Here is a 24,233-nt window from a genome sequence, read left to right as displayed (position 1 = left end):
GAAGTAGAGAAGTGGAGAGAGGCATTCTAGGCTGAGGGAACAGCATGTTCAAAGGCCCTGAGGGGAGAGAAGCTTGATACTCTGAGGAGCTGAAAAGCCAGTAGAGTTGAAGTTCAGTGAGCCAGAGAAAAAGTCCGGCGGGGGGTGGGGGGGGGTGGGGGTGCGGCATGACCTGGAGCACTCGGGGAGCCTCACCAGGATATCAGACCTCCCTGGGCAGACAGGAAGGAAGGAGAATTTGCAAAGGGACTAGGAGGGGACGGACAGATGAAGTGTGTATTGGAGGGGGGCTTTCTAGCATGTCTTTCTGGGAAAAGTCACTAAGAGGAGGTCCCACTGGGATACTTCTGAGGTGCAAGAGGAGAGGGAGAGAATCCTCTGGGTTCTGGGGAGACTCCGTTGCCATGTAAGGAATTGATCGAGCCAAATAAATTTCCCTCTGCAGAAGTCAGCATCCTTAGAACAGCCCTCTACCACCTGTCCCAGAAGAAAGTTGGTGGAGGGGACACAAGGTCATCTCAGGGAGCTCTTGGACTCCTGCCTCCTCTCCCCAGGCCCAGGGAATGGGCACACTGGTGAATGCCAAGTATGTGCCACGCCCTCGGCCAGGATTTCACTCAACTGCACCTACGAATATTGCTGGAGGCTCCCCCTGTGCTCTGCGCCCCAGGTGCTCGGTTTTAAGGGCCTCACTTGGTGGCCGTAGCTCATTTACCTCACAGGAACCCCAAGACATGGCTATTATCATCCCCGCTTTACAGACGAGGACACTGAGGCTCAGAGAGGGCCTGCAGCCACACCGCAAGGACGCGACGCTTCATCACTACAACTGCCTCCACACAAAAACACCTCGCTGTACCCTGGCCACAGCCTGAAGTGACACCCAGGGTTGTCATTTTACAGAGTGTGCACTGGGAGGCCTGGTGAGGGGAGGGACTCGTCTGGGGTCACAAAGCTGCAGGGTGGGTCCAGATCATTTGGAGGAAGAGGTTGGATGGGAGAAGTGAGGGGTCTGAGCAGTGCAGAGAGGAAGGGGTGGCACTGGGGACTGGACTAGGACAGGCTTTCAGTTTCCCTTTGAAAGGACTTCCCCTGAGTGGGGAATTTTGATTGGAAAGTTGTAAGCAACCCACACTCCACTGGTTTGGCTGCCTCTTCCCCAGTGGCACCCAGGATCTGAAAAGAAACTGAAAGTTGGGAAGAGGGGAGGGAAGGGGGAAGGGAGAGGCTAGGGCAGTTCAGAGCGACCGGGTTGAATTTCTGGTGACCTCATCAAGCCTGGGGGAGATAGGCAGGTGAGCCAATGACAAGCCGCATGGCTATTGGGGAAATTGAGCCCCGGGAGAGACAGCTCCGATAGTGACTGGGCCCTGGCCGTGTTACACAACCACCCCACCCCAGTCCCACACACGCACGCACGCATGCACACACATGCACGCATGTGCGCACGCACACACGCGCACGCACACACGTGCACGCACGTTCACAGAGACCAAGGCAAGAGGGAGGGGAAGGAAGAAATAAAAGGGCTGAGCGGCCTAAAATGTTGAATCTTTGGAATCCAGGTCCCTGTGATTTGGTGACTGGTGGGATGGTGGGTCCTAGGGACGCGCCCCTGAGGTGCCTCAGTATCCAGACTCAGGTTCAAGGCTCGTGATTGGCAGGGAGGCTGCAGACCTGGGTCCCGCTGACAACCGAACCAGATCCCAGGGTACCCAGGATGCTGAGGAGTCGAGTCCCTGGGGTGCTGAGCCTGTGGCTGCCTTGCCTCTCCCTGCTGACATCCTAATTGTGCCTCACAAACCCGAAGCATCAGAAGCTTTTATGAATGCCTCTGGCTGAACCTAGCACTGCCATGCTCCTCTGAGATCCTGAGAGCCACTTTCTGCTGGTTCTGACCTCCTCCTCTGCTGCTCCCATAAACACCCCGCCTCCCTGGGTTTCCTCCTCTGTAAACAGGAACAATGAGGGTACACATCTCACCAGGTCATGAGCTAAGGTATGGAAAGCAGTTGGCACAGGGCTTGGCATACAACAGGGGTGTAAGCAATGCTAGCAGCTATGAGTATTATTGGTGGTGGTCATTCCTGCCTTTTCAAGGATCTCCAGGATTCTGTCCTCGGGGGTGTTTCCTCTCCCTCTCTGTTGGCTCCTTCCCAGTCTCCTTCCCAGGGCCCCACCCCATCACCTGCCCCTCCAACGACAGTGCTCCTCGCTGCCTGGGCACTTCCTGGGTGATCTCATGCACTGCTTGGCTCTGTTTACCTTCATCTCACAGCATCCAGAGGCCCAGATTTCCTGGGGTCAGTTCTGACTTAAAACCTTCTCTGTCCGTTGTCCCTGAAAGGTCACTAGCCAGACTTTGGGCCCTGGCCTTTGGCTCAGGAAACATGATCCGATAGCATGTCTATGTGCTGCCTCCTGGATGTGCCCCTGAATGTTCCCTGGGCACCTGAGACTCAACAAAGCTCAATTCAGCAAGCCCCGCCCCCCCCCCCCCCCCCCCAGCCCAAGTTCTCTTTCCCTCCGTTTTCCTGTTTCAGTCAACAGGTCCACTTTGCCAGCTGTCACCCACATCAGAAATGCAGGCGACAACATTATCCCTCCCTTCTCCCTACCCCAGACCTGCAGCCGGCCAGCCCCTGAGTCCTAGGGATCCTGTCTCCAAACCTTGCTCCAGACTAGGCCTGTCGCTCCATCCACACCTTCACACAAACCGTTTGCTGTTCCCATTTTGTTCTGTTCCAAACTCTACCTCCATCCCTGGCCCGTGCACATGCCCCTCCTTCGTGAAGCCTCCAGCCTCCTTAGCTGACCCCGGTCTGGCTCTTTTTCTCCCTTTAAGGCATTGCCTGCCTCTTCCCCTGGATGGGAAACCCCTGAGGGCAAGGACTCGGCGTGACTCACAGCTGGTGGAGGAACTCTAGTGTTTGTGAGTATGAATCATGGAGTCCAACCTGTCACTGTACAGACCGGCAAACTGAGGCCTAAGGAGGTTCCAGAGCAGAAGGAGGCTGACCTGGGGCAAAACTATAGTCTGTGGGTCCAGCTGACGCCCCCCAGAAGGAGACGGGGTGACTGGCGTTGGGAACCGGGCCGTATCAAGTCACCGTTGCTGAGGTCTCCACTGGGACGTAGCCATTCTCTGATGTCTCTTCCCCTCTCCAGGCCTGTGCAAGTGCTGCCCCCCCTCCCCCCGCCCATGCTAGGAAGGCCCATCCCCCACCTCCGACTAGCTATTGCCCACTCACCCCTCACCTGGCATCTCACCGGATCCCCACCACAGGGTCCCCGCGGAGACCTCAAGTGTACCCAATCCTCCTTTATAGGGCCGTGTTCTCTTCTGCCCTCCTCCCACCTTTCAGCCCCACCCTGTGGCTCTCCTGAGGTCCCAGGCTCCCTGCCAAGGAGACTCATTCCCTTCCATCCAGGGAGGCTAGGAGCATCTCAGGCCAGGGCAGGGGGCTGAGGCCTCACTGGACAGCTGGGACGGATGAGGGATGTGTTTTCACATATGGGGTTCTAGTCTCTACAGCTGCCTTTCCCCCATCCATCCCAGAGTCCCCCTGTCCTTCCCACTGCTCCTTTCCCTGCCTCTGTGCTGGCAAAAGCCCATACCTCGAAGGCTCTGACCACCACGGCCTCAGCGATCAAACTGAGGCACACACAGCCACCCACGGGGACAGGCACAGAAACGCCAACAGCTACTTTTTCATCCACACTCACATTCTCTCACACGGCCGCACACCCTCATAGTTGTACACCCAATCTCAGTCAGACTCAGTCACCAACGCACAATCTGAAGGACAGACAGGCACACACCCAGAAAGTCTCGGAGTCGCCAAGAGTCACCAAGTCTCTCTCTCCCTCTAAATACCCACGGCCCAACAAAGATGCAGGCTCACACAACCACAAACGTGCACACCTGGTCACACACGCACACACTCACACACAGTCACAAAGTCTCTCACACACAGATACAGAGCAATACACAGTCACACACAGAGAGAAACAGACACACACAGTTGCACACAGGCCCCTGGAGACACAGAACAATGGGCGCATTGTCTGGGCTGGCAGCAGCTGGGGAGGAAGGAGCCACAGTGTGGACGGAGGAGGCCGTGGGGGCTCCGCACACCGCCCCCCGCTCACTCCCACAGCATCCTAAGCTTCTTCCCTCTTCCAGAAGCCAGACCCTGCGGGGACCTGGATTTACTGAGGGATTGGGCTCCCAGACGACCCTTCCTCAGACTCCAGCAATGTCTTGGAGGAGAGGCAGAGCTCCCTGTGGGCCTGGCTCCCTCTGGGGCTCTGGGAACTCAGGGTCCTTCAGAGAGCCCTTTGCTCTCTCCTCCTGGGTTTGCCTCTCAGCCCCTCAGCGCAGCGCCCGGAAATCGGGAGCTTTGGGATCTGCTCTTCACCCCTGACCCCGACCCCTCCAGGACTCACACCCTCCGTCTGAGCCCTGCCAGCCGGTGCGGGCAGCGCCTGGCAGCATTGTGGGTTCCCTATTGTGGTCGAGACAGAGATGCAGGTCACGGAGTCCATTCCTTAGTGGCAGTGGGTGGAGAAGGCACTGTTCTGTCAGTGAACTTCAGCGGGGCAGGATGCCCCTCCCAGCCCAAGGCTGGTTCCTTCTGACCTCCCACTTCGGCCAGGCAGTCCCAGATCTTAAATTTTTTTTTTTCAACGTTTATTTATTTTTGGGACAGAGAGAGACAGAGCATGAACGGGGGAGGGGCAGAGAGAGAGGGAGACACAGAATCGGAAACAGGCTCCAGGCTCTGAGCCATCAGCCCAGAGCCCGACGCGGGGCTCGAACTCCCGGACCGCGAGATCGTGACCTGGCTGAAGTCGGACGCTCAACCGACTGCGCCACCCAGGCGCCCCATGGCAGTCCCAGATCTTAATGGACGACTTCTCCAGGGGTTTCCGTACAGCCCCCACCTCATTTTAGTGGGTCTTTCCAAATCCTTTCTCACCCTCAGTTACCGGTATCTGCTGTGTGTCCTTGGGCGCATCACTTTCTCTTTCTGAACCTGGGTGTCCCCGTCTGGAAAATGAGGAGGGGTGTTGAAGCAGTTGAGAGTATTCTGTGGCCTCAGAGTGGGGGGCGGGGGTCTACGGGAGTGAGTGATGAGTGTCATGTCACCTCAGCCCTCCTCCGCCCCTTTGTGGTCAGATCTGTGGGGAGTTCCTGATTTCTCAGGCCCTGCGGTGTCTCCACACCTCACAGCCTCAGGCCTCCCAGGAGGCCGTACCAGTAGGAGCGAGGGAGGGACGTGCTGAGCTGTCCAGGGCACAGCCTTGCTTTTGCAACACTTTGCTTCCTCCAGCCCCCATCCCTTTCCTCCTGGGGGCTGAGGGCAGGCAACCGGACACACACATCCGGGGCCAGTCAGGACTCGGGGGTTCCCACAGACCTGTCCATACCAGGGGAAGGGGAAGTGGCAGGGGACTAGAGCTGGAGGGTCTCCACCCCCTGCACCCCGCCTCTCTCTCCAGGCTCCCTCACTCTCAGGCTGGGTAGCGGGCCAGGCTGGGCAGTCTTGGGGCTGTCCTCAAGGGGCTGTCCCAGGAGCCTTGCTGATGTCCCACCCCTCCACTGCAGTGTTTGGTAAATTCCTGGGGTTCCTCTGCCTGCTCCGGGAGGCTCCCTAATACGGGGGAGCAGAGGTGGGGTTATGCCAATGTCTCTGAGCCTCAGACTCTCCAGCTTTCAGGTGGGGATGGAGATGCCCTTCAAGGTCGCAGGACCACCCTAATCGGAACTTTGTAATGGGTCCAGGCTGGGGGCAGGAGAGACCAAGGGTGAGTTTGTCTGTGGGGGCTTCGTGTGTGACTGGCTGCGAAGGGAAGGGGGGGGAGGGGGAGTTGAGGGACGCATCTTACCAGTCTTGACCAGAGGGACTCCGCGGCGGGCCAGACCCCCCAGGCTGACCGGGACCGGCAGGCAGGGACGTGGGTGGGACCTCTGACGGGTCTCCCGGCCTGAGGGGGCGCAGATCCCAGCGCGGGGCCCTGCGGCTTCTATGACCACATTCTCCGGAGCATAACTCAGGACCAAACCTCTAACGAGTCTGGGCATGTGAGCCCTTCGAAGAGTTCTAGGGGGAGACTGACAGGGGCTGTCAGTGCAGGACCAAGGTGTTGGGACCACTCCAGTTGCTGGGGCGTCCACTCGGACGGGTGGGTGGTGACAGGATTGCTCTCCCATTCCTCTAGGAGCCCCCCCCGCCCAGCTCGCCGAAAGACCCGCCTCTCCCCTACCCACGCTGGACCCCACCTGCCCTGGTAGGCGAGTAGGCTGGGGGTACGAGACCGCCGGCGTCGCCCACTGCGCAAGTGGGACCCGGGACCTGAGCCCGCCTCTGCTCCTCGATTGGGCGCTTATTTAAATGTCCGGCCCCGCCCCGATCTGGGGCGCATATATAAGGCAGCTCGGCGGGCGGCGGGCGGCATTCTGGCGCGGAGCTGAGCGGCGGCGGGCGCAGCTAGCGGGTCGGGCGCGGAGAGGGGGGTGCAGCTCGGTTTCCCCCCCGATACCCCTCCCCCTCAGGCGCGAGCCCCACCCCTCCGCCGGCCAGGCCGACCCGGCTGAACTATCCCCTGTGGCGCGAGCCCGGGGCGGCTCCGGGCGCCCCCCAGCAGACCCCCCCCCATCATGGGCAGCCAGAGCTCCAAGGCTCCCCGGGGCGACGTGACCGCCGAGGAGGCAGCAGGCGCTTCCCCTGCTAAGGCCAACGGACAGGTGGGTGCATTCGGAACGGCCTGACCCGGCCCCCTCCTCCCTCACTTCGCCCCCTTTGGGGCCCTGGGCCGGGGCCGCGCGCTTTGTCCGGCCCGGGACACGCGGCGCCCCCTCCCCCGCCCGGTCCCTTTGTTCTCGGCGCCGCAGCCCCCGCGGGCGAAGCGAGGGGAGGGGCGGGGAGGGGGCGCCGGCCCGGCCCCGCTGCCTTCTTTGTTCGCGGCCCCGGCCCCCGGCGCTGCCCCCGGCCGCCCCGAGTGCCGCGCGAGGAACAAAGGCGCTGCCGGGCCGCGCCAAGGGGGCGCCCAGGGGCCGCGGGGCGGGCGCCCGGGGGGGAGGGCACTCCACCCTTAGACCCGATCTCGGTGGCTCACGGCCTTCTTTTTGGCGGCGGTGGGGGGGGGGGAATCGAGATGGGAGAGCCTAGGGTGGGTGGGGGGCCGTTTACACAAAGCAGGAGGCTGGGAAAATGGGCCGTCCAGGTGCGGAGAAGAGCGCCCTGGGGCGGCTTCCCGCCCGTTGTCGGCTTGCTGGGCTCGCTTGCCCGCCCGCCGGGGATCGGCGGCCTCGAGCGGGTCTGCGCCGAACGGAGAGCGCGCCCCGGGGGAGGTGGGTGGGGGGCCACGGGACCCCAGCGCCTCCTGCCGGCCGCGGCCTCTGCGCGCTCGGCCCCCGCGCGCTCGTGAGGGCAGGAGGGAGATGTTTGACGGGATCCCGGTGGGGGTGAAGCTACAGCCAACCTCCCGGGTTGCAGAATAGTCGGGGTCCCATTGCCTGGAAGGGGTCAGGGGCGGGCTGGGGGAGGTGGGGTAGAGCCCCGGCCCTCATTGCTGTCTCCTCTGCCCTGCAGGAGAATGGCCACGTGAAAAGCAATGGAGACTTATCCCCCAAGGGTGAAGGGGAATCGCCCCCCGTGAACGGAACAGAGGAGGCAGCCGGGGCCACTGGCGATGCCATCGAGCCAGCACCCCCTAGCCAGGGCGCTGAGGTCAAGGGGGATGCCCCCGCCAAGGAGACCCCCAAGAAGAAGAAGAAATTCTCTTTCAAGAAGCCTTTCAAATTGAGTGGTCTGTCCTTCAAGAGAAATCGGAAGGAGGGTGGGGGTGATTCTTCTGCCTCCTCACCTACAGAGGAAGAGCAGGAGCAGGGGGAGATCGGTGCCTGCAGCGAGGAAGGCACAGCCCAGGAAGGGAAGGCTGTTGCCACCCCCGAGAGCCAGGAGCCCCAGGCCAAGGGGGCAGAGGCTAGTGCTGCCTCCAAGGGAGGAGACACAGAAGAGGCAGGGCCCCAGGCTGCAGAGCCATCCACTCCCTCGGGGCCGGAGAGTGGCCCTACACCCACCAGCGAGCAGAATGAGTAGCTGGGTGGGGGCAGGTGGGTGATCTCTAAGCTGCAAAAACTGTGCTGTCCTTGTGAGGTCACTGCCTGGACCTGGTGCCCTGGCTGCCTTCCTGTGCCCAGAAAGGAAGGGGCTGTTGCCCCCTCCCCGCCACGTTCCCTCTCCTTTTCCCTCCTGTGGATTCTCCCATCGTCCATTTGGCCTTCCTCTTAAGGCCAGTTGAAGATGGTCCCTTGCAGTTTCCCAAGTTAGGTTAGTGATGTGAAATGCTCCTGCCCCTGGCCCTACCTCTCCTGTCCCCACCCCTGCAGAAGGCAATTGCTGGTTTTCTTCCCCAATTCTTTTCCAAGTAGGTTTTGTTTATTCCCCAAATCCCTGAGCCAGATGTGGGGTGCCTACACTCCCAAACCCTGAGTGTCCAGCCTTCCTCCCCCCCCCCCCCCCACCCCTGTTGAGTTTTTAGTCTCTTGTGCTGTGCCTAGTGGCACCTGGGCTGGGGAGGACACTGCCCCTGTCTAGGTTTTTATAAATGTCTTACTCAAGTTCAAACCTCCAGCTTGTGAATCGACTGTGTCTCTTTTTTGACTTGGTAAGCAAGTATTAGGCTTTGGGGTGGGGGGGGAGGTCTGTAATGTGAAACAACTTCTTGTTGTCTTTTTTTCCCCCTCCCATTGTTGTAAATAACTTTTAATGGCCAAACCCCAGATTTGTACTTTTTTTTTTTTCTAACTGCTAAAACCATTCTCTTCCACCTGGTTTTACTGTAACATTTGGAAAAGGAATAAATGTCGTCCCTTTAGTAGTGCTTTTTAATGAGTGGTCTTCTGGGAGTAGGGTGAGAAGACTGGTTAACCTCAACCCTTGAGGGAGGGATTAAGGTGAAGGGTAAGATTGTGGGGTTGTCTTGTTGTTCAGGAGGGTGGCCCAGATTCTCATGGACACCAGAAGGACAGGGAAGTAGAGTTGAAATCAGCCCAGGGATACTGCTAGGAGACAAGCTCAGGAGGATGTAGAAATGTACCATTTTATTACAAAGATTCTCACAAAAATTAAAATAGTATCTCAAAAAGGAAACTAGACTACCAATCTCCACCTGCAGAACTGGGCGAGGATAGAGGGCAGGCAGTGTGAGTTTCTTGGCTCACAGGGGGCTAGTGGGAAGGTATGATAACAGAACCAATCTAAAAATGGCTGATATTACCTTAAGGAGCCTGACAGGGGGTCCCTCAAGATCTAGCCACTCCTAGAATGCCCAGTAAGGACACCTTTCCAAAGCCACTAAGCAGGCACTTAACATTTCAGGATTTTGTCCTATGGCTTCTTAAGAATATGCTTTCCAGACCCAGCACCCTTTATGGTTCAAAATTAAGAAGTGGGAAAGGATGGGTGGCAAGGCAGCCACTAGAAAAGCTCACTCCTAACACGTGCCCTGGGCTCAGGGCCCTGGTTCCTGTCTAGTCCCTGGGGATATTTATATTTAATATATTTTTATATAAATACACAGAGAGATAGAAAATATAAAATCTGAGGGGTTGTGGGAGAAAGGTGGGAAACTTGGCAGGAAGCCACAACTGGAGAGGTCTGCTCAGGCCAACTTGACCTCCTCCTTGACCCTGTGGAGAGAGCAGAAACTGGCATGAGATCATGCACCCCAGAGGCCTTGAGGCAAAAATATGGGGACAATGACTTCTATAGGACCCTAGCTGCCCAGGTGACTGCTGAGAGCTGGGGCTTCCTAGCTCTGCCTAGAACTGCAGAGATGGACTGGTCCCTGAAAGAGGTCTTTGTAAGCCGCACCAGCTGTCCCTGCGCCTTCCCTCGGCATAGCGGACAAAAGGGCTGGTGCTCCAATGCCAGGGAGATGGCTGACAGCTCCTTCCTCACCCTTTGGCTTCTTGCTTCTCCTCCTTGGTTTTCTCCTCTTCTGTGACTTCTAGAACATAAGAATGTAGGGATGGTAAAGGGATCCCTTCCAGAAAGACCCACGGAATTTTCACTTACCTGAAACCCCTTCCCCAACACTGCAGCTCAGTGGACATACTAAAGAGAGAAAAGCCCATCCCAGGCCCTCCCATTGAGCCCTGTGGAGAACAAACAGGTTGGACCGGTTTCCTGGCCTGCTAGAGCCTGAACCCAGTGGGCGGAGGCAGCCCCCTGGGAAACTGGGGTGAAGTGCTGGGAAAAGGGCTTGGGTGGTATGTGAGAGCCACACTCCTGACCAAGGGGAGCCCAGGCATGTCCCTGGCTCTGGAGCCTGGCAGGGCTCAATCAGCCACTGGAGATGACAAATCGAGTTTCATTCTTTTGTGGGCCCTGCCACTTCTGGGAGCTGAGACAGCCCCACAGAAGGCAGGGCCTGAGTCAGCTCCCTCCTCCCAGTGCCCTACATAGATTCATCCTCCTCTGGGGCCTGGGGCTCAAGACCCAAGTCCAGATGCAACCCAAACCCACCTTTCTTCTCTTCTGGATCTTTCTCTTTTTCATCCTCAGTTTTGACTCTCTTGGCTTTTTTGAAGTTGGAAGAGTTCTTGCGACCGCCTTCTCCCTCTTCATCAGAGTCCGAGAACTCTTCCTCACAGGCGATTCGTTTGTCAGAGGAACAGACTGGGAAGCAATGGGAAATAATGGGTGAGAGAGCAGGAGATTATCTTTACCTCAGGACCTGTGCCCAGTGCCTCCCTGTGTGTCCAAGAGACACCAAGGGAAGGGGTGACCAAGAAGAAAGGAAGGAAACTCAGACTCCCTAAACTGTCCCAACTACCAGAACTTGGGTTTCTCAACAAGTGGGTAGCTTGAGAGGAAAGTGGAACCAAGAACAGTGGTGGGAAGCCAGCTACCTACTGAGTGGGAAATTACAGGCCCCTGGGTCTGGGTCTTACTCGAGATGCGCTTGTCAGGGTCTTCTTCGTCCTCGTCGCCACTCTCCTCTGGAATGGCATCCTCAGGAATCACCTGCATTTGGACCCCAGGTGCGTGGGGCAGCATTCGCAGGTTCTCAAACAGTCGCTGTCTATGGCCAATGGTAGAGAGGGTGGCTGGCGCTGGTTAGGGACAAACCAGAGCCTGGAATGTTCAATCAGGGTGTGTCTGGGGAATATACTCACTTGATCTTCTCCAGGTACTCATTGGTGTTCTGGTTGGTCATATTGGAAGGACTGATGTGAAGTTTGAAATCTGGTCCAAAGTATTCAAAGTAGTCGTTGTATGGAAGCTCTAATTGGGGGCAGGAGATAAGAGTCAAAGACCTGGCTACCATGGGACCCTGAGAAAAGCATTTGTAGATTTATCTGGAACTGCTAGCCCAACCATCAAACTGAGAAGAATGCCTCTGAGACAGGGTGAGACCTGAGTGCTTATCGGGTTTCAGTCTTTTTAATGCCATTCTCCAGTGTCTACACCTCACCCCCCACTGAGGAGAAGGCACAAGCTCATGGTTTAGACAAATTTAGGCAATGCTCGTTGGGAGCACCTCTTCACTCACTACCCCAGTTACCCTACAGAGTAGAAATTCCAAAGCTATGAATAACCACTGATCATTATGTCTAGACCAGAAGTGGGAAGGAGAGGCGGCAGGGTCAAAAAAGGACTCAGGAAAAAGCGATGGTCTGACAATCACAAGAAGATAGGGAAGAGAATCAATACCCAGTATCAGAAGAGGAGAGGCCACATGGCCAATGCAGAAGGGGTTATAAACTCTAGGACACATGAACTCTGGCTCTGCCCAGCCCAACCTGGCCCAGGGCTATTACCATTTGGGATCTCCGTGTCCAGAGCCACGGCTGTTTCATACGTCCAGCAGCGGGCCACGTTACGGATGGTATAACCGCCTCCTCCCAGCATCAGCATAGGCAGGTTGAAGCTCTTCACAAACTCTACACACTTGGCGTGCCCTTGGTGGGAGAAAGGGGCGCTGGGTTACAGGAGCGCCTGGCAGAACCCTGCCCACCCATCCCTATGCTACCTGGTCTCACCTTTGATGGTCAGGTTGAAGCAACCTAACCGATCCCCAGATAGGGAGTCAGAGCCACACTGTAAGACAACTGCACTGGGTTGGAACATCTCCATTACTTTGGACATGACCTAAAAGGACACATCCTGGTCACCACCAGCTTCAAGAAAAGCTATGTGATGTTAGGGGCTGCAAAGGGTGGGCTGCAGTACTTCTTCCGTTTCCTGTATTTATTCCTACATTTCCACTCTCCCTCGTGCGGGGTGGTAAGGAGGAAGTATCAGTCTGGAGTTCTTGTTTCCCTATTTAGGATTTCAGTTTTTCAATTTAGGAGGCTCTCCAAGAGGCTTCTTCTAGCTCTAGTAATGCTGTACCTAGAACAGCCTCACCTTCCCCTCAGTCTTCCGCTTCTTTCACTACCCAAGCTCCAGTGCCCCTTCTTCTGACCCTTGGCTTCACCTGCCCTGCTCCTTCAGTCTTTTGAGACTTTGAGCCTCCTATTGTGAGGGAGTGCTCACCTTCACCTTTCCCATTCTCACAAGACTTTGACGTTACCTAGGACAAAGATCATACCTTGGACTTCTCTGTCACCCCTACTGCAAGGCATATAGTAGGCACTTGACTACCTAACCTTATTAGGTTAATACTCCAGTAATGGTTCCTTGTGGATTGCAGGTGAAGATTTAACTCCTCAGCTTGGCATCCAAGACCCCCATATACATTTCCCACGTCCTTCAACACTCTTCCCACCCATCATACTGACCTACATACAGCTATGTACTGTCCCCCCTGCTGAATGCCATCCCTGCCCTCCGGCCTCCACCTCCTTCACATAGCAACTCCTCATTTTTCAAAGTCCAGCTCAAATGTCGCCACCTCTGTGAAATCCTCTTTGACTACCCTCTCCCCAGCCCAGGCAGCGGTTTGTCTCCCCTTCCTCTGTTCATCCTGCAAAACAGTAATGACCACACACTGTTGTGTGTGCGCCTGCCTCCCACGATGTAGACTGTGAGGTCTTTAAGGGCATGATTCATGTCTTAGATACTCTTGTATCCAACAGAGGGCCTGACCCACAGAAGGCATCAATAAATATTTGGATGAATTTTGTTCCTCTAGCTGACCACACAGCATAACAATCCAGGGTCAAAACACAGCTCATTTCCCAACCAGCTTCTCAGTGGGGAGAGGTCCCTGAGGTATGCTGGGGGTACTTTGCTACCCATCCCTTAGACTAATCCCATTGGTAGCCCGGGTGGTGGATAAGCCACTTACCGGCTTGAAAATGGCCTCATAGGACTCGTCATCGATCCCATCTCGGAGCGGGTAGTTAACAGCGTAATACTTGCCTTTGCCAGCCCCAATATCCTAATCAAGAGGGACATTAAAGTAAACTGAAAGATGAAGCTGGGAAGAAGTTCAAGGACAGGGGCTGGGAGGCTAAGGAAAGAGGCAGTATTCGAAGAGAGACAATTGGGATCCATGAGGTGGGCCAGGGACAGAGCAGGGGCACCTTGGTTAATACCATTCCCCCCACTGGCAAGTCTAGCTCACGTTTCTGGACACACCACTGAGCCTGCGCCCAGGCTGAGAACTGTTTATGGAGCCAGAGATGGAATATCCTACCCCAGAGCACAAGACCTCCATCTTTGGACTGGGTTAGAGCTGCTGGTAGTTGGGTCACAGAACTAACACCCACCCTGGGACGACCTTTTCCTCTCCAGAGAAGGTAGAAGAAAGACCATTTATTATGCTGGCCACAGCAAACATGAATTAGTGCCACTTTTTCACCAGAGGGCTAGTGCACGGCAAAGGGTTGGTTTCATATTCATGCTAATAGAAGCAGATACAACAGTTCAGTGAGTTAGTTTCCAAGGACTTTTATCCTGAGGTCTACAGACGGGCTTCAGTAAGGGGAGGTGTCTTTAATTAACTATTCAGTATCAGATACAAAAGATTCCTTATGCTTTCCTGGTGACAGAGTCCATAGCTTTCAGTCAGATGATCAAAGGGGAAGGTTAAGAACCCTTGAGATGGTCCATAAGGGTCTCAATTCCTAGCCCATGAGAGAGAACCTGATGTCTCTAGCCTAAAATTCAAATTGTTTGGGGCATCTGAATAGTGCAGTGTAACTTAGCTGTGGCCAGGAGGGGCTTGCAATGAGTCATGAGACCCCTATCCCTCCCAACCCTTTGTGTCTCATCATTCCCTTCCTCCAGAATAAGGGAGGGAAGACCAGGGCAGGTACCCTAGGCTGGGGTATGGCATTCTGAATGGCAGAAGGGGCAGGAAGTGGTTTCTGGTGACATGAGATAGGAGAGTTAGAGCTGGCAGCTAGGGGTGAGCTGGCTGGCCCCTGAAGGGAGTTCTCACCCGTAGGTCCCCAGTTCCCGGGAAGTACTCTCCGTATTTATGAAAGGACACAGTCATGACCCGGTCTGTGGTATAGAAGGCCTCTTCCACGCCATCGCCGTGGTGAATATCAATGTCAATATACAGCACCCTCTGGTGATACCTAGGATCAGAAGGGGGTCAGGGGTCTGGCGGCTCTCTGGGAGTGGGACGCGCCAAGGGCGCCAGGTCCCAGCTTACCGGGCTGGCTGCCTCCCTCAGGTATCTCTAAGCACCAGAGACGTGGAAACTGGCTGAAGGAAGGTGGAAGAGCGGCAGGGTGTCTCCAGAGGCCTGACCAAGCCGACCAAGTCCGATCTTCCTACTCTACAGCCAGGCTCAACTCCAGCCACACAGGGACACTCTGGAGGCAGGATCTGAACAGCACCTGCCCCTGATCTTGCCGTGGGCTCAAATCAAACCGGGACCCCGTCAAAGAGAGGATGGCCAGCCAGAGACACTCACTGAACACATCCTAGCCAGCACACCGCTAGGAAAAGCAAACTAGGGAGGCAAGCCCAGGGGGAGAGGGAAGTGGGAACCTGGCCTAAGGTGCTCCTCCAAGAGACAAGGCCAGGCAGGCATACTTTAGCAGTTCCAGGATGGCCAAGACGATATCATTGACGTAACAGAAGCCAGATGCCTCAGACTTCTTTGCATGATGCAGGCCCCCAGCCCAATTCACAGCGATGTCCGTCTGCTGCTTATTAAGTTTCACAGCACTTGCTGGGTGTGAAAGAGAGAACACAAGACTGTTAGCAAGCCATTCTCCCCCTTTCCCCAAGAAGCCCAGGAAACCTGGTGAGAGGTAGAACCTGCCTATTCAATCGCTGGACTGTTCTCTCCCTCCCTCCCTATTCTAACAGGGAGTAAATATGACATTGGCTGGCTACTCTAAGCAACTTTTTTCCAAACTGAAGGTGGAAACCCATCAGTAGGCCTTAAAATTGATTTAGTGGGTCATGATTAGTGTGTGTGTGTGTGTGTGTGTGTGTGTGTGTGTGTGTGTATACACACAATTTTAAACAAAACAGACTAGAATAAAATAACAATAAAGGAAGTTGCTCTTCTGTGAAACTGGCTTCAGAATGACAGTGTGTGTGTACAACCTGGATTGCAAGAGTAAATGTATTTCTTACCATGGTTCATGGTCAAAAAATGATGAAGATACTAAAGGAACTAGAAGCTCAAAGCACAAACAAGCCCAAGAAGTGAGAGAAATATACACTTGTGTATGCAGGTGCATTTGTGGCATGTAACTTTAACAGCAATAAAGACACAGAACAGGCCAAATGATCCAAGAGGGGCCAATTATATCAACTGACGTTGGTCCATAACATGGCATAACCCTGAAGCCACTAGAAATCATGCTATAGACTACCAAAGAAATCTTAAAGATTTACTAAATAAAAAATTCAGACACAAAACTATATACACGTGACACTTTTTATAAAATATGGATGTATATGTTATATCCAGATATATACTAACAAAAAAGAATGCATATACAAACACCAAAATGGTAGTAATGATTATCTTTGGACAGTATGATTGTGGGTAATTTTTTCCTGTGTACATCTTTGATTCCTGAGGTTATATTGAGAGGCAGGGGGAAGGGGAGAAGAGACCAAACAATGATCATAGGAAAATATATATTTGTTAAAAAAGGGTTTAGAGTAATCCTGGAGGTAGTCTAGAAGTTAATAATGGAAGTGGGAGATACGTGAGGAGTATTTCTGACCTCTAAAGGTAATTACCATGCTCTTTTGTAAGACACAGATGATGACACTTCCCATTTTTATAGCACTTTGCAGTTTGCAAATTGCTTCTATGTACAGCATCTCAACAACCCCACGAGGTCTGCAGGGAATTCCAGTATGTAAGATCTCTGGGTAGGAGAGGACAGTCAAGGACACCTGTCAGTACCATGTCAGAGACTGAACCTGGGCTGGGACTGAACCAGAAGGATATTTTAAAGACCTAAGGTAAAAACTCACAAGACCATTTTATGGGGTCACAGATCAGCCCTACTAGGATAGTGGCCTAAAAGGCAGACCTCACTAATACAACCCAGCACTGCCCTCCAGGAGGGAGGTATATTCCTTACCCACAGAGCCACCAGTAGATAACTGACAGAACTCAAACAGGCCATCAAATACCGGACAGTCCTCACCAACGTTGACTTGAAAGACAGAAGGGAAAAGTTAGTTTCCACAATTCCTTTAGTTTTTTGTTTACATATTTATGAGCTCATGGGAAAAAACAAAGAATTTGGATTCAGAAGGCTTGGGTTCTAGTCCAGGCTCTACTACTTACTGGCTTTGTGATTGGGTCAAGTCATTTAACTTCTTAGAGCTTTGGCTTATTATCTTTAATTTTTTTTAATGTTTTATTTATTTTTGAGACAGAGAGAGACAGAGCATGAGCAGGGGAGGGGCAGAGAAAGGGGAGACACAGAATCCGAAACAGGCTCCAGGCTCCGAGCTGTCAGCACAAAGCCTGATGCAGGGCTCGAACTCACAAACCACGAGATCATGACCTGAGCTGAAGTCGGACACTTAACCGACTGAGCCACCCAGGCGCCCCTGGCTTATTATCTTTAACAAGCAATCATGATATCCACCTCACCTAAATGTTGAGAAGATTAACAGAAATCTTATGTGGGGAAGAATATAGCAAGTAAGTACTTGAACAAACAGATACGAAGAATTAAGTGAGCTGCCAAGGTTGTATAACAAGACAATGGCAGCACCAGAATCAGAGTCCAGGTGTCTTGACCCATACAGTGTAGTGCTCTTTCTACTACACCTACAAGTGACAACTGGAGTAAGGTTATTTCAGGCCTAACGGGGCAAAAGTACAAACTAACACATAATGAGGAAATGCATGCAAATAGTAATGCAAACAAACTGAAAGACAGGAAGGGAAGCACACCTGAGGGCTGTAGTCACGGAGCTAGAGAGAAACCTTAGGGCTCCAAGTCATCTCTCACAGAAAAGGAAAGTACTGAGACATCAACGAGACACGGGAAACTAGAGGCAGGGGTAGGCTAGATCCTTATTCTCTTGCCCTAGCCTTCCTACTACATCCACTGCTATCAACTGGGATTCCCAAAGTAGAGCAAGGAGAAGCCCTAGAATGAGGAGGGTAGCAGAGCCCAGCTCGGACTGTGCAACCTTCTGAGAGACAGCTGAAGCTCAAAGTCTGCAATAACCATGAGCGTTACCAACTCCGGCACTGCCCTAAGCTTGGGAGGGTGCCCTGCCAAGACAAGTGCTCTGAGGAAGTGTGGCCTGCATAACGGGGTGAGGAGTAGTAGGTGGCTCTCACCCCCACTTCCCGGGTAAACACTGGGAGGCTGTGTCAATAAGAACTTTGGTCCCTGGGGCCAAGCTATTTATCCACTGGCAACCGAATGCCTCCTCCAGTTGCTTCGTCTTTCATTGGGTTTGGCTTGCCTAGGTTTCTAGAGTTTTGTTTATACTCTCATGTGGGATATGTTTTATTTATTATTATTATTTTTTTAAGTACACTCTAAGAGCAATATGGGGCTTGAACTCAAGACTCCAAGATCAAGAGTTGCATGTTCTACTGAATGAGCCAGCCAGGCACCCCACAAAATGGTTATTTTAGATATGAGAAAAAAATATTTCCCTTCAGGCCCCAAACCAACATGTGGGCTCAAGTGTCCAGCCCATTATTCCCAGTTCAACAAGCTGTGTGATTGGAAACGGAAAGGGGGGAAATGGAGACCCTCACCTGGACTAATTTGTAAGACTAGGGAGGACTCTTGTATGGGTTCTCCTCTTCCTATCACAAATACTTTTCTTATTCTTAGGGTGGCATTATACTGAAGAGAACAATACTGGGTGAGAGATGAGAGAGCAGAGGAAGGTGGAGAAGGTGGTAAAAAGCACCCTGCAGAAAGATGCATGGGATTAACAGGGGTTTCAGGAGAGGGCTTATACCACTGTGGTGGTATAATGGGGTGGACTGGGGAGTAGGACAGAAAGGGTGTGTGACCAAGGGGAGGTGTCCAGGGGGGGTTCAACTGTATTGGCAGCGTTTTGTTTCCTAGAAAGAAAGGTTGGTAGGGGCACGTGGGTGGCTTAGTTAGTTAAGTGTCTGACTTCAACTCAGGTCATGATCTTGTGGTCTGTGGGTTTGAGCCCCCCACATCGGGCTCTGTGCTGACAGCTCAGAGCCTGGAGCCTGCTTCAGATTCTGTCTCCCTCTCTATCTGCCCTTCCCCTGCTCATGCTCTGTCCCCCTCTCTCTCAAAAATAAATGAACTTAAAAAAAAAAAAAAGGGGGGGTGCCTGAGTGGCTCAGTCAGTTGAGCATCCAGCTCCGGCTCAGGTCATGATCTCACAGTCCGTGAATTCGAGCCCCGCGTCAGGCTCTGTGCTGACATCTCAGAGCCTGGAGCCTGCTTTGGATTATGTGTCTCCCACTCTCCGCACCTCCTCAGCTCACACTCTGTCTCTCTCTCTCAAAAAAAAAATAAATAAATATTAAAACAAAATAGAAAGAAAGAAAGGGAGGAAGGAAGGTAGGTAGGTAGGTAGTAGGTACATGGATGTACATTCTATTATTTTTTTATACGTTTTGTGTGTGTCTGAAATATTTTACATGCAACATATTTAAAAATACTATAGAATCAGGAAGAGACAAGTTCCATTCTCCATTCTACCACTACCTTGTTAGGAGACCCTGGAAAATTCAGTTTATACATCTATAAAAAAGATGACAATGACAATGTCTTCAAATTTCACCACCATAATTCCCTTTTATCATTTTCCACCACGTTTCACATTCTGATAATCTGGCAAAAAAAAAAAAACCATTGCACTTATTCATGTTTGAATCCATCTTATTTTTTATTCAGTTATTTTTTAATTTTCTTAAATATTTATTTATTTTGAAAGAGAGGGAGAGAGCATGCGTGCATGCACATGAGCAGGGGAGGGACAGAGAGAGAGAGGAAGAGAGAGAATCCCAAGTGGGCTGTGCACTGGCAGTACAGAGCCTGACACGGGGCTCAATCCCAAAAACTGTGAGACCATGATCCGAGCCAAAATCAAAAGTTGGACACTTGGGGTGCCCGGGTAGCTCAGTTGGTTAAGCGTCCGACTTTGGCTCAGGTGATGATCTCGCGGTTCATGAGTTCAAGCCCCACATGGGGCTCTCTGCTGTCAGCACAGAGCCTGCTTCAGGTCCTCTTTCTCCCTCTCCCTCTGCCCTTCTCCCCCCCACCCAAATAAACAAACAAGCAAACAAACAAAAGAGTCAGAAGCTTAACCAACTAAGCCAACCAGGCACCCTTTTATTTATTATTATTTTTAATAAGGCCTCAGCCCAATAAGCCACGAACTCCCTGGCAGGCCAAGGCTGGCTGCCAGGGGACCAACTGCAAATGGGCAGGCTGAGTCAGGCTGTCAGGAAGCCCACTGCTCATCATGTTCCCATTTTAACTAATTAAAATATTAGATCAGAACTTCTGATCAAAGTTCTCAAAGTCTCAAAATGACCACAAAATGTTTATTACATCCTAGCCAAGAGCAAGGAAACCTAACTTATTTAGTCTTATTACATGTATAACTTCCTAGCTTAGGTGTTGGTAAATACAAAAAAAAAGAGCTCAGCTCACACATCGCTGTTATTGTTTCTGAAGATACCCCTGGTTATACAGCACTTCACTAAGTGACATCTTTCTATAACCCTGTAAGTCAAGTCAGTAAGGTACCTTAAGTCCATAGAGAACCTCATCCTTCCTAACCCGTCTTCAATGAGAGAAAATCCCAGACCTAATTTTTTAATGCACAATCTTAGAATGCTAGTTTCAGGAAAACTGGAGCAAACTGGAAGTCAGACCCAAACCTGGGCACTCCTGAGGGCCTAATATTTTATGTCTGCCTTGACAGATTGGAAAATGATGAAAATAATAAGTCATCACAGCAAAAGTTACTATTCATTGACAGTCAGTGCTTCATTGACAGTGCTATCTCACCTATCCCCGACAACCTCCACGATGAAATAAGCACTATTGTCTTCCTTTTAAAGAAGAGAAAACAAGGCTCAGAGAGGCTAGAGGACTTGCTTAAGAACACACAGTTAAGTGGTAGAGCTAAGGGATTCAAACCAAGACATCAAAACTCATTCTCTTGGAGTGCCTGGGTGGCTCAGTCAATTAGCATCCGACTTTGGCTCAGGTCATGATCTCACGGTTTGTGGGTTTGAGCCCCACATCAGGCTTTGTGCTGACAGCTTGGAGCCTGGAGCCTGCTTCAGATTCTGTGTCTCCCTTTCTTTCTGCCCCTTTCCCACTGGCACTCTCCTCTCTCTCAAAAATAAATAAACATTAAAAAAAATTTTAAACAGGGGTGCCTGGGTGGCTCAGTTGGTTAAGCATCTGACTTCAGTTCAGGTCATGATCTCATGGTCCATGAGTTTGAGCCCTGCATCAGGCTCTGTGCTGACAGCTCAGAGCCTGGAGCCTGTTTCAGATTCTGTGTCTCCCTCTCTCTCTGACCCTCCCCCGTTCATGCTCTGTCTCTGTCTCAAAAATAAATAAATGTTAAAAAAAAATTTAAAAAAAATTTTTTTAAACAAAAAATAACTCATTTTCTTGCCTCAATACCAAGCTGCTTCTCTAATGAGAGTCCTCTTTGCTGACAGTGGAGCCTGATCACTGGCCTTGATAGGTTATGAAAAGCTCTAAAGCCATCTAGAGCAAAGAAAGGAATTTGTCTCATCTTGGAAGGAAATAAGATCCTGCCAATTCAAAGAGCAAATACTGCACTTACAGGGGCAGCAGCTCCTGGAGTTGTGGGTAGTAATAATACTTTAAAAAAGGCCTCTGTAAAAACAAAAACAAAAACAAAAACAAAAAACTATAGGGGCACCTGGGTGGCTCGGTCGGTTAAAGTCGTCCGACTTTGACTCAGGTCATGATTCACAGTTCATGAGTTTGAGCCCCGCATCAGACTCTGCTGACAGCACAGAGCCTGGAGCCTGCTTCAGGTTCTGTGTCTCCCTCTCTCTCTGCTCCTCCCCCGCTCGCCCTCTGTGTGTGTCTCTCTCTCTCAAAAATAAATAAATATTAAAAAATTTTAAATAAAAAAATAAAAAAGGTCTCTGTGGTTCTGTAATCATTACAACTGCACAACTATTATAACAAATAAACTTTCTGTCTTGGGAATCAGACTACCTTGTGGCCAGTAGCAACAAGTGCCACAGATTTGCTGATATTTCCAAATAAACTGTTACAAGCTAATCAAAACTTCTGGACAATGCTGTTTCATTGTTTTATTATATGAGATATTAGGTGCTAAGAGATAATTTCTAAAATAACACAGGGAGAAGTCAGATATAAGTTTTTTCCAAATTTAAACACATTTTCTCCCATAGCTAAAATAAGCCTCATTAATTCCTACAAACTGAGTGTAGCTTCCGAGATGACACCTGTTTCAAGTCTCAGGAAGCAGGGGTAGAATCACCTCAACTCAAAGATTACATCATCTAGAATCTGTCCTAAGTGGCCCCTCGATTCTCAATTAATACAAAGTGAGAGCAGTTACAGTTGTATGGGATGACATCCAGTCCATTTTACGAAAGAAAAATCTGAGGGGAAGTGACCAGCCTGGTCAGTTAAGAGTCAGAGCTGGGACTTCTATCTCTGTCTCCCTCCCCTGCGTCAGTGCGTTTTCCATCACAACAATTACGGTTTTCTTGGCATATTGTTGTGAACCTAACTAGACAAAGATCAAACACTATTCTTTATAATCAAGAAACAAGGAAAGCTAGACTGGAGAAAAGAGCTGCACTTTGGCATCCTTGGAAGGCAGGGGAAAGAAATCAAGTGTGGGATGAATGGGAGATACAAGGGAAGGCAGGGTAAGCCTCTGCAACTGAAGGGCAGATCCAACTGGGGCCTTGAGAGTAAGGAGGGAACAGAATGGACTTACATCTCTGCATCTGTTTGCTATACTCAGACATGTTATCCGGGCGGATGGAGCGCAAGAATTTAATGTAGTCGTCACTGTGGTACTTGGTCATCTCCTCAGCATTGGCCTTGTGAGGGCGCTAGAGGGAAGAGGGGAGAAAAAACATGTTATTCCAGACCCAAGCCACTCTTCACTTAGTCTACTTTGAACACTAAGAGAAGAGCCACCCAGCATTGAGCTAGGCAAGGAATTACTGATTAGATTAATGCCTCAGGAAACTTGCGATCTAATTAGGCATATAGGATTATCAAAGGAGATTCAGTATCAAAAAACAGAACTCCAACTCAAGCTCTGTTACTTGGGCAAGTCTACCTTGTGAGCCTCAATTTTCTCACTTACTAAATAGAGGCAACAACTTCTACCTAACAGTGTGAGAATTGGAGGAGATAGTTAAATCTCTTTGTAAACTGTGAAATGCTTACAAACTCTTATTTCTTTTTAAATAGTTATGGTCCAAAAGGCTCCAAGAGTTTAAGAAAAAGAGGTGACTAACAATAACTGAAATAGATAGGAAATCTTTTATAAATCATCATCACAACAATTCTCATCACACCCTCCCCACTGAACCTTCCTTGACATGGTCATTTCCTGATTATCCCAACATTCTGAGTCCTCTTTCCCTCTTTTTAAAAATTCTCTTTTCTTCCTCTCATCCCTTAAAGGTAGGTCTTCTTCGAAGATGACCCTCTGCTCTTCCAATTATGAATACCTTTATAGTTTATAAAGCATTTTCAATACACATATAACATTGTTTACCCTGTGCCAGGCACTGTATGTGATTTTGTGATCCTTACAACAACCTCTTAAACTCCATACTATTATTATCCTCACTCTGCCCACAGGGAGGTTAAGTAATTTGCCCAAAGCTACACAGTTGGTAAACTGGGATAGAAACCCAGAGGTCGGGCTCCAGGCACTATTTGGTGCTTGTTTAATCCTCTGTATAAGGCAGAATGTAAGACTAAAAGGTGGATACTGTTTTATATACCACACTCATAGTGAAAGAAGCAAGACTTGGCTCCAAATACTAAGTTGTTTGTTTGCTTACGTTTATTTATTTTTGAGAGAGAAAGAGACAGAGTATGAGCAGGGGAGGGGCAGAGAGAGAGGGAGACAGAATCCAAAGCAAGGTCCAGGCTCTGAGCTGTCAGCACAGAGCCCGATGCCAGGCACAAACTGTGAGATCATGACCCGGACTGAAGTCAGATGCTCAACTGACTGAGCCACCCAGGAGCCCCCGAAGTTGTTTTTATTGTATTAAGCCTTTTACTCTCATGGCAATGTTGTAGATGGAGCTTTAACTCTACCTTCTATATAGATGCCTGCCCAGACTCACTCCGTCTTGATTTCTGTTCTGAGCTCCAGATTCACAATTCCAACAACCTCCCAGCCAGCTCCACCTGTGAATCCTAGAGGCACTTCAAATTCAACTGGATCTAACAACTTATAGAGAGGCATTCATATTTAACTTCCAGACTTCTCTTTTAATATTCTTGTTAATGACACCAATATCCACTCAGGTTGAGAAACTAATTATAATCCTTAACAACACCCTTTCTTGACTTCCATTTCAATCCACAGCCCATCCCTTTCATTACACCTCCTCCATAATCTTGACTGCATCCACTGCTTTATTTCTCCTATGCTCTTCTTTCCCAGGGTTCCTATTCTCACCACCAACTACCCAATTGTTTAAGACAGAAGCCACCCCTTGATTCCATGTTCCTCATGTACTACATTCAACAAGGACAAAGCCCATCTCAAAAGCTACCTCTTTTACAAAGTAAAGGCAAATCTTGCTTT

The 24,233-nt window shown here is 51.1% G+C and overlaps 2 protein-coding genes across 4 annotated transcripts in view; one reads left to right on the top strand and one right to left on the bottom strand.

Annotated features, from left to right (window-relative positions):
- The first annotated feature begins 6,425 nt into the window (after nt 1-6,425).
- On the top strand, nt 6,426-8,886 carry MARCKSL1 (MARCKS like 1). Its single transcript, XM_043574404.1, has 2 exons — nt 6,426-6,751; nt 7,599-8,886. The coding sequence occupies exons 1-2, from the start codon at nt 6,665-6,667 to the stop codon at nt 8,106-8,108; spliced, it is 597 nt and encodes a 198-aa protein (XP_043430339.1). The 5' UTR covers nt 6,426-6,664; the 3' UTR covers nt 8,109-8,886.
- A 200-nt stretch (nt 8,887-9,086) lies between these two features.
- HDAC1 (histone deacetylase 1) overlaps nt 9,087-24,233 on the bottom strand; it is a 31,767-nt gene continuing 16,620 nt past the window's right edge. Inside the window, exons 3-14 of one of the 3 annotated variants that reach the window (XM_043574403.1) lie at nt 22,392-22,509; nt 16,532-16,606; nt 15,012-15,150; nt 14,407-14,548; nt 13,309-13,401; nt 12,059-12,167; nt 11,837-11,977; nt 11,192-11,300; nt 10,967-11,097; nt 10,539-10,691; nt 9,972-10,020; nt 9,087-9,700 (exon numbers count right to left, since the gene is read on the bottom strand). In XM_043574403.1, coding sequence (XP_043430338.1) covers nt 9,673-9,700; nt 9,972-10,020; nt 10,539-10,691; nt 10,967-11,097; nt 11,192-11,300; nt 11,837-11,977; nt 12,059-12,167; nt 13,309-13,401; nt 14,407-14,548; nt 15,012-15,150; nt 16,532-16,606; nt 22,392-22,509 — 1,287 coding nt within the window. In that variant the 3' untranslated portion in view covers nt 9,087-9,672. Of the gene's footprint in view, nt 9,701-9,884; nt 10,021-10,538; nt 10,692-10,966; nt 11,098-11,191; nt 11,301-11,836; nt 11,978-12,058; nt 12,168-13,308; nt 13,402-14,406; nt 14,549-15,011; nt 15,151-16,531; nt 16,607-22,391; nt 22,510-24,233 lie in introns of all 3 variants that reach the window. The other 2 variants (XR_006296536.1, XM_043574402.1) reach the window with 2 other exon arrangements.

The sequence above is a fragment of the Prionailurus bengalensis genome, chromosome C1 (genome assembly GCF_016509475.1).
Source record: "Prionailurus bengalensis isolate Pbe53 chromosome C1, Fcat_Pben_1.1_paternal_pri, whole genome shotgun sequence".
NCBI lineage: Eukaryota > Metazoa > Chordata > Mammalia > Carnivora > Felidae > Prionailurus > Prionailurus bengalensis.
The sequence above is the reverse complement of the archived record's forward strand: the minus strand, read 5'-3'. Positions and strand labels throughout refer to the sequence as shown.

Coding starts and splice junctions, on each gene's coding strand:
- MARCKSL1 (XM_043574404.1), top strand. CDS start 6,665: ATGGGCAGCCAGAGCTCCAAGGCTCCCCGGGGCGACGTGACCGCCGAG. Junction 6,752..7,598: donor CTGCTAAGGCCAACGGACAG/GTGGGTGCATTC, acceptor TCTGCCCTGCAG/GAGAATGGCCACGTGAAAAG.